Consider the following 9,835-nt stretch of genomic DNA (forward strand, 5'->3'; position numbering starts at 1 on the left):
TCACAACTTCTGGAGGCACGTTGTCCCACTGATTAATTCTTCTAACAGTCAGGAAATTTCTCCTTAGTTCTAGGTTGCTTCTCTCCTTGATTAGTTTTCACCCATGGCTTCTTGTCCTGCCTTCAGGTGCTTTGGAGAATAGCTTGACTCCCTCTTCTTTGTGGCAGCCCCTGAGATACTGGATCACTGATGTCATGTCACTCCCTAGTCCTTCTTTTCATTAAACTAGACATACCCAATTCCATCAATTTTTCATAGCTCACCGTTAATATCCTTGATATGTTTTGCTGTAACTTACTCTGTGTTTGTGGTTGAGTCTACATCAGCCTTGTGAGGTAGTCCAGATAAGAAGCACACCCAGATGACCTAATATTACTTTACAGGTAGTCCTCGACTTACGACCGTTCGTTTTGTGACCAAATTTACCATGGCAGTGAAAAAAGTGATTATGACCATTTTGCACCCATGACAGTGCGGCATCCCCATAGTCATGTGATCAAAATTCAGATGCTTGGCAACTAATTCATATTTATGACGGTTGCAGTATCATAGCGACCTTCTGACAAGCAAAGTCAGATTCACTAAACAACTGTGTTGCTAACTTCACAAGTGCCATGATTCACTTAACAACTATGGCAAGAAAAGGTCGTTAAATGGGGCAAAACTCATTTAACAAATGTCTCAGAAATGTTGGACTCCGTTGTGATTGTAAGTTGAGGACTACCTGTATTGTGAAGCTAAATTAACAGATTCTTGCAAGACTGAAAGTATTTCTCTCCTCAGTTTTTACTCTCCGTAAAACAAGTCATTACCCTGTGTTCCCTCATCTGGAGCCTGAGCTGCCTTTTTGGAGAACATTGCCAGGGCAGTGGGTATTTCTCCTGTTCTCCCAGGGCCATTCCCACATATCATAATAAATAAAACTATAAAAAAGATGTTGAGACTCTAGAAAAAGTACAGAGAAGAGAAACCAGGATGATTAGGGGAACGGAGGCTAAAACATACAATGAACAGTTACAGGACCTGGGCCTGGCTAGTCTAGTGAAGAGAAGGACCAGGGGAGACAGGATAGCAGTCTTCCAATATTTGAGGGGCTGCCACAGAAAGGAAGGGGTCAAGCTATTTTCTAAAGCACCCGAAACAATGGATGGAAACTGAACAAGGAGAGATTAAACCTGGAAATAAGGAGAAACTTTCTGACAGTGAGAACAATCAACCCATGGAACAGAAGTTGCCCTCGGAAGTTGTGGGAGCGCCATCACTTGAGACTTTCAAGAAGAGATTGGACTGCCATTTGTGAGAAATGGTGTAGGGTCTCCTGCTTGGGCAGGGGGTTGGACTAGATGACCTACAAGGTCCCTTCCGACTCTGATTATCTGTTATCTGTTATTTCATTACAGTCCATGTCTTGACATATTGTGAATCCAATCATTACTGATTCATTCCGTTCATTGTCATATTTATCCCTCCCTTTTAAAATAATTTGTTTTATGTGTATGTTTTCAATGGCAAACATACCTGATCCTTCTGCTTCCTTGTTTTCACACCACAGCCTGCGAGGTGGATTAAGCTGAGAAAGAACGACTGGCGTGCCTGAGGTGGGAACTAGAATTCACGGTCTCCTGGTTTTCTGGCCTCAACCGCTGCGCCAAACCGGTCCTATATCTCCATTAAACTATCCTGTCTCTTGGAGCGTGAACCTAGGCCCTTGTCTTCAAAAATTCAATAACCTGGAAGAGAAGAGTTTCGAGGGAGATGGGCGGTTCAAAAAATGTGAAAAACAAAATGAAAGACAGGATGTTGACATTGCTCGATATTTAAGCCACGATTGCTCATTTCAGAAACATTGAACCCAAGAGAGAGAGAGAGAGAATGGGGACCCAGTTGAAAGAGTCTTATGTAGCTTCTCTTAACCTGCTTTCTTCAGGTATTTGGAGAAAGAACCCCAACTCCCAGAATTCCCAGACAATACGGTGGATGAAATAAGGCTGTGCCTCCACCAATTTCAGCTAACCACCCTTCTTGCCATTTGTTGTGATTATAATTCCCATTATTCCAACAGTACCGTTATTCCTGCTTTTGGCAACCTTCTTTTTGAGGAGGAGCAAAGTTGGGGGCAAAGTTTGGGGCGATACTTCTCTCCTTTTGCCTCTCGTTGATTAGAAATTTTTGCCTCTCGTTGATTAGGAAGCCATGTGTGGAATACAGTCTTCCCAAAGAAGATGAGAACAGGCTGGATAAAAAACTGGTGACCTCTTCCCAAAGAATTTCTCATGAAGATGTCCCGATGTCCAGGATGAGTCAAAAGGAAGATCTGCAGAAGTTGCAGGCCAGCACCCTTTTTTTTGACCCAGGTGGCATTAAAAAGGAAGAGGAAGCCATCCCTTTTGACCAGACACAAGATAATGAAGGTGAGAAAAATTCCATAGTGGATCTTAAAGTTTAGAGAAGCAAGCAGCGGTTTTTACATTTTCTGTCTTTCTGTTTATTCGTTTAATTTATACGGCCATCCATTTCAAATGCATGACTCTGGGTGGCCTTGTATTTTTAGAAAGGTTTCGTTGAATAGTAATAAAAATAACAACCGCGACATCATCGTGCAGCAAAGTGATTAGACGAATAGACCACGGAAATGCAGAGAAGTGGAACTAGGATGATTAAAGGCCTGGAAACTAAAACATATGAACAACAGTTGCAGGAACTGGGCATGGCCAGTCTAGGGAAGAGAAGGACCAGGGGAGACATGATAGCGGTCTTCCAATATCTCAGGGGCTGCTCCACAGAAGAGGGAGTCAAGCTATTCTCCCAAGCACCAGAGGGCAGGACAAAAAACAATGGATGGAAACTAATCAAGGAGAGAAGCAACTTAGAACTAAGGAAGAATTTCCTGACAGTGAGGACAAGGAACCAGTCGAACAGCATGCCTCCAGAAATTCTGGGAATCTCGGTGCTTCCTCACTGGAGAGTTTTAAGAAGACACTGGACAGCCACATGTCTGAAATGGTATAGGGCCATGATGGTGAACCTATGGCATACGTGCCACGGGTAGCACGCAGAGTCATTTGTGCCGGCATGCAAGCTGCAGGCAAACTTACCTCACTGCGCATGCACATGCCTCACAGCTGATATTGGCTGGTTTGAGGCCTTTTTTGTCCTCCCAGAGGCTTTAGGAAGACTTCTGCAGGCTTTTCACACTGAAAACTAGGCCCATTTCATCACTTCCTGTTTTTCCAGAAATACCGGAAGTGATGAAATGGCTGCAGAAGCCTTCTGAAAGCCTCTGGGAGGCCGAAAAGGCCTCCAAACCGGCTGAAAATCAGCTGTGAGGCACACTGCAGGTAAGGGGCGGCGGGGTGGGTGGGAATTGCACACGCATTGCCTTCTGGGTGCTGGCGTTCAAGCGTGCGCACAATTTTTGGCACAGGAGCCCAAAAAGGTTAGCCCGCAGTGGTATAGGGTCTCCTGGTTGAACAGGGAGTTGGATTTAGAAGACCTTCAAGGTTCCTTCCAGCTGTATTAGGAAGGAAGGAAGGAAGGAAGGAAGGAAGGAAAGAAGGAAGGAAGGAAGGAAGGAAGGAAGGAAGGAAGGAAGGAGGAGGAAGGAAGGAAGGAAGGAAGGAAGGAAGGAAGGAAGAAGGAAGGAAGGAAGGAAAGGAAGGAAGGAAGGAAGGAAGGAAGGAAGGAAGGAAGGAAGGATGGAAGGAAGCAAGGATGGAAGGAAGGATGGAAGGAAGAAAGGAAGGATGGATGGAAGGAAGGAAGGAAGGAAGGAAGGAAGGATGGATGGATGGAAGGAAGGAAGGAAGGATGGATGGAAGGAAGGAAGGATGGATGGAAGGAAGGATGGATGGAAGGAAGGAAGGAAGGATGGAAGGATGGAAGGAAGGAAGGAAGGATGGATGGAAGGAAGGAAGGAAGGATGGATGGAAGGAAGGAAGGATGGAAGGAAGGAAGGAAGGATGGATGGAAGGAAGGAAGGAAGGAAGGAATATTGCAGATAGGGTATACTGAGATATCCGTAACGCATTTGATGAAGTTGACCATAACCGTTTCCTTGACAAAATGGAACCATTTGGGATAGTGAATCTAATTGCCAGAGGCCTTTGCAGCTGGCTGAGCAACCACATCCATTGTGTGGTTCTTCGTAATGCGAAGACATCTTATGTCAACGTAGGTATGGGGTGCAGGTAGACCTCGACATAAAACCACAATTGCTAAGCAAGGCATCATTGTTAAGTGAATCACACCGTCGTTAACCATTGACTTTGCTTGTCGGAAGCCAGCTGGGAAGGTAACAAGTGGCGATCACACAGTCCCAGGACAGGAGAACAGTCATAAATACCTGCCAGGTGCCAAGGGCCTGAGTTTCGATCACGTGACCATGGGGATGCTGCAGTGGTCGTAAGAGTGAAAAAAAGATAATAAGTCATTCCAGTCCCAATTGCTATTGTAAGTTGAGGACCACCTGTATTTTTTTTTTAAAAAAATTGTTTTTTAAATCTCTGCTTATTCTTTCAGGCAAAAGTTATGTGTCTGAGGTAAAAAATGAAGACCGTCAGTGGAAATCTGAGGAAGAGGAAGCGCACAAAGGAGCAGCCGAAGAGAATGTTGTGCGCGGAGAACCCGGGAAAGGTGCCCAAGAACTGTGGAGACATGGGGGGAACTCTTTGGAAAGAAAGATTGCAGCGAACTGCATTTCCTCCTGGGGAAATGAAATCCCCAGCCAGGAGGGACTCCGCAAACGCAAACAGGACAAGAGTCCGCTCTGCGGCGCAGTTCAAGACGAGCAGGCCGTGTACCAGTGCTTGTACTGTAAGAAGTCCTTCAACGCCCACTTTAAATTGATTAGACACCACCGGATCCACACGGGGGAGAAACCGTACAAGTGTTTGGATTGCGGCAAGAGCTTTGACCAAAAGGGCAACCTGATTGCCCACGCGAGAATCCACACAGGGGAAAAACCATTCGCGTGCCCCGATTGCGGGAAAAACTTCAGCCACAAAGGAAGCCTAGTTTTGCACGTCAGAACTCACACGGGAGAGAAACCATACAAATGCCCGGATTGTGGGAAAAGATTCAGCCGTTCCGGGTCCCTGAAAGAACACGAGAAAACCCACACGGGCGAGAGACCGTACACTTGCTTGGATTGCGGGCGGAGTTTCCGAAAGAACTCTGAGCTGGCCATCCATTACAGGTTTCACACGGGCGAGAAGCCGTATAAATGTTCAGGCTGTGAGAAATCCTTCAGCACCAGCTCTAACCTTATTGCCCATCAAAGGACACACACGGGGGAGAAACCGTACAGATGTTGTGACTGTGGGAAAGGGTTCAGCCAGGCCGGAAATCTGAAGGAACACGAGAGGACTCACACCGGAGAGAAGCCGTATAAATGTCCAGACTGTGGCAAACGCTTCCGGCAAATGTCGTACTTTATGAAGCATCACCAGACTCACCTTCCAGAAGGGAAGATGCCAATGGAGGAGAAACCCTATAAATGCTCGGACTGCGGGAAAGGTTTCGGTGAGAAAGCAAGCCTTGGGAGACATGAAAGAATCCACACTGGAGAGAAACCGTTTCAATGCTCCGATTGCGGGAAAAGCTTCTGCCTCAAATCAAACCTGGTGGTCCACGTGAGAATCCACACCAGAGAGAAACCATACAAATGTTCGGAGTGTGAGAAGAGCTTCAACCAGACGTCAAGCCTTCATAATCACGAGAGGACCCACAAGGGCGAGGAACCGTACAAATGTTCAGAGTGTGGGAAAAGCTTCAACAGGCCGTCGCAGCTGAAGACCCACGAGAGAATCCACACCGGAGAGAAACCCTTTACGTGCTCAGAATGTGGGAAAGGCTTTGTTTACAGTCACCATCTTGTTAGACACCAGAGGAATCACACGGAAGAGAAACCTTACATATGCTGCCAGTGTGGAAAGGGGTTTAGCCACAAATCCACCCTTATTAGGCATCAGGGCATCCATAAAGAAGGGAAAAAATAGATACGTTTTAGGCTGCATCTGGCGCATGTGTGAAAACTCATGCAGAAGTCAGAATACAGCCATAAAGAGATCCAGGAGAGCAGTGGCACTTAGACATATATACTGCTGCACAATACTTTACAGCCCTCTCTAAGCGGTTTACAGAGTCGGCCTATTGCTGTCAACAATCTGGGTCCTCGTTTTACCGACCTCAGAAGGATGGAAGGCTGAGTCAACCTTGAGCCGGTCAGAATCGAACTCCTGACCCTCGGCAGAATTACCCTGCAATACTGCAATTCTAACCACTGTGAAACTAGGGCTCATCAAATGGAATGCACAAAATTTGTTCATGAATTGAAGTGTTAGGGTTCCGGCGATAGCCCTTATGAAATCATGAGCCTCGAGCCAAGCTTCAAAAAAAACTCAAAAGATTTATTAGGAGCAACATGCTGGCATTAACCTAAATGAAGCCAACTCTGGCATATGTAATTTACAGTCACCTGTGACCCTGTTTCCCCCCTCCCCCTTGGGTGTATCATAAATCAGATTCTCCAATGAAGTATGTTCATGGGCTGGGTGTCATCAATTACATTCTCCAATTAAGAAATTTGCAGGCAGAAGATTCGGTAGCTTATTTACAATCTTTTTAAGATAATGGTGGAATGTACTTCTGGTTTTAAACTGCACCCTGCTCCTTCAGATTTCCTTTCCACCCCACTTCCTATGTTTATGGCAGCTCTAAAACAGGCGTAGGAGTTGACATGAAGGACATTGAAAAAATTTGGGGATCGAACTGCCGAGTTGCTGGCAGCTGGCAGTCAGCGGAAGTAGCCTGCAGTACTGCATTCCAACCACTGTGCCACCATGGCTCTCGGAATGCAGAAAACAAATTTTCTGCACTGACCAGAGAACTGAACTAGATAGATATTTTGTCAGGTCCAAGAGGACCCTTCATAATATTCTTCATCACAGTGGTTGATTATTAAGCTTTGGAGAACTTAAAGGCCTCCTATGTCCAGCATTTATGCTCAGACACCTCCAAGAGGTGCTTTTCAAAAGACAACTAGACTTTCTTGGGATTGTTCCCCCTTGAAAACATTTTGCTTCGCATCCAAGAACCTTTTTCAGTTCTGACTGAATGGCGGAGAACGGAAGGACTTCTATTCTTTGCAGTCATCTGGTCGCTAGCACTCGGAAGGTTGTACTTTTGAAACCCCCGTGACTTGGATGATCAATCCATAGACATTCAAGCTCGGAGTATCTGAAGATGTAGATAAAGGTAGCACCACCTAGGTGGAAGGAGGAGGAGGAGGTTAATCTTGGGAGAAGATAACTGAAGAAGTAGAGGAGATAATTGGACAATCCTCACCCTCCCGAAATAGCTGAATGGGAACTAAGCATATTTGGTGATTATTGAAGATGCTAGCGGGAGGGTGTAGACTAGAGAACCGAGCACAGAGAGACAATAAAATGAAGGAAAAACACTGATCAGCATAACTGTTTCAGGTCCCACAGTTTGGTTTTTATTTCCGATCTTGTTTCTTGAATTTCTCTTCACCGATATACTTACATATTCCGTGTTTCTGAGCTCCGTTCAGAAAACCTAGGAAGGAAACCACAAACCACGGTTCTAACTCTGTACTTGACGGTGGATGATGGTTTCAACCCTAACCCTAACCCTCCTGATGGCTGAGCATGATGGGCCCAGAAAATGCTCACCTTTAGAAGGTGCCAAGATTGGGGATGACTGATTTGCAGTTCATTCAGAAGGTCCAGTAGGACGATCAGAACAAAACAGCCCTTTAAAAGAGAAGAAGTGGCAATGACTGAAGTGTTCCTAGGGGAGCGGTTTCCAACCTTGACAACTTGTAAGACTTGTGGACTTCAACTCCTAGAATTCCTCAGCCAACTTTGGGATTCCGGGAGTTGAAGTCCACAAGTCTTATAGTTACCAAGGTTGGAGACCCCCCCGTTCTAGGGGATACCACAGTTGAGCCCAACATTTTGGTCGCTAAGCAAGAGAGTTGCTCCATGAGTTTTGCCCCATTTTACAACCTTTCTGGCCACAGTTGTTGAGTGAATCACTGCAGTCATTACGTTAGTCGCACAGAATCTGGCTTCCCCGTTGACGTTGCCGGTGAGAAGGTCACAAAAGTTGATCACGTGACCCCCGCCATAAATCAGGTGCCAAGCATCCGAATTTCGATGACCTGACTGGGGATGCGGCAAAAGGTTGTATGTGTGGAAAGCGGTCGTAAGTCACTTCTTTTCAGTGCCATTGTAACTTCTAACGGTCATTAAACGAACGGTTATAAGCAAGGGTGGGCTTCAAAAATTTTTAGCAATGGGTTCTCTGCCCGGTTGCTGGGTGGGCGCGTGGCCGTGGTGGGCGTGGCCTAGTTGGCCTCCTGCACTATGGTGGGGAGGGTGGTGTTTTTGCCCTCCCCGGGCTCCGGAGGCTTTCCTTGAGCCTCCAGGAGGGCGAAAACAGCCTCCCCCAGACTCCGGAGGCTCTCTGGAAGCCAGAAACGGGCCCATTTCTGGCCTTCCCGAACTTCCGGGAGGCCCATTTTTCACCCTCCCTGAGCCTCCACGCACGCCCTAAAGTTACCTGCATCCAAAACGGGCCACGTGGGGACTCATGGAAGGGGAGGGGTGGGGTGGGCGGAGCCAGCCAGGATTGGGATTTGGGGGGGGTCTCCAAACTGCACAGAATCTCAGCTAGGGGCTCTCCCGAATCCCTGCGAAACCCCCCCCCAGCAACCCACCCTTGGTTGTAAGTCGAGGATTACCTTCAGTGCGGTGCATTCTGACTTAGGGCAGATTTTCAACAGACTGGACAATGTCTTAATTATTTTGGTGCCGCTTTTTTCTCGGTTGGCCTATTTGTGTAGTGTGCCTAAGCTTTTGTCGGTCTATTATCTACATGCTTCTGTGGGGGGGGTGTCATCTTTTGTGCATGCTTCTTAACGTGTGTTCGGCGTGCGTGCGTATGCTTCTCTGCACGTGCATAGTTGTGTGTGTGTGTTAGCATTTTCCAGAGTGCAAATTAAACTGCATATTAAACTAAAATAAAGATTGTGTCATGACCCTGTCGGAATCTGATTTGGAGGGGGAGGCCGAGCAGCTGACAGGGAGTGGGAGTGTGACTCCGTTGGCTGTGGAAGAAACTGGGGAAGGGCAGGGAAGAGGTAGAGCAAGGGAGAGGGAATTCAGAGGAAGACCCAGGCCCACCCCCTCTTCATCCACAGGGAGGAACGGAGAAGGGAGCAACGTGAGTTGTGTGGCTTACGGGGGAGGAAAAGGCCCTGATTCCCTTAATTAGCTGCAGCTGGGAACGCAGTGTATAAAAGAGGAAGGTGCACACAGCAAGTTGTTGGGAGCAAATTGTGAATTTATCTGGTATCGTTGAGGCTTATCTGGGTTCCTGGCGTCTTCCCAACTGTGTGAGTTTTGCCGGGCTTTCAAGTCTGCAATTCCTTCTCCTACCCTGTCAAGTTAGTTACTGCAGTGTGGTTTGTTTGGATTTTTAGTTGCAGTTTGTATGTACCTTGTTTTCAGACTGAATTTCCTCCACTTAAAGGCTGTTCTTGGGAGAGTTTTTCTCCAGCCGAAGGTAACTGGACATTGAGGGCAAAATTGGAGGTATCAAAGGGACTTTCTTACTTATGTGACTGTTGCCTTTGTGCCACGCCCCGGGTCATCACACTGTGTATGATCATCTTTTGGGCATGCTTCTTAACGTGTGTGGGGGGTGCGTCCATATGCTCCTTTGCACGTGCATAGTTGTATGATGTGTGTATTTTAGCATTTTCCAGAGCGCATATTAAAACGCATATTAAACTGAAGTAAAAATTGTG

At 46.6% G+C, this 9,835-nt stretch overlaps 1 protein-coding gene across 4 annotated transcripts in view; it reads left to right on the forward strand.

The window, feature by feature from the left end:
* LOC113425119 (uncharacterized) overlaps nucleotides 1-7,477 on the forward strand; it is an 8,849-nt gene extending 1,372 nt beyond the window's left edge. For 2 of the 4 annotated variants that reach the window (XM_087953141.1, XM_087953140.1), the window contains exons 2-3: nucleotides 1,553-2,411; nucleotides 4,519-7,477. In XM_087953141.1, the coding sequence (XP_087809267.1) occupies nucleotides 2,288-2,411; nucleotides 4,519-5,996 (1,602 nt within the window). In that variant the 5' untranslated portion in view covers nucleotides 1,553-2,287 and the 3' untranslated portion in view covers nucleotides 5,997-7,477. The remainder of the gene's footprint in view (nucleotides 1-1,552; nucleotides 2,412-4,518) is intronic. The other 2 variants (XM_087953142.1, XM_087953143.1) reach the window with 1 other exon arrangement.
* The last annotated feature ends 2,358 nt before the right edge of the window (nucleotides 7,478-9,835 follow it).

This window comes from Notechis scutatus, chromosome 2 (assembly GCF_049901735.1).
Source record: "Notechis scutatus isolate UNSWTSFEM ecotype Mainland chromosome 2, rNotScu1.2, whole genome shotgun sequence".
NCBI lineage: Eukaryota > Metazoa > Chordata > Lepidosauria > Squamata > Elapidae > Notechis > Notechis scutatus.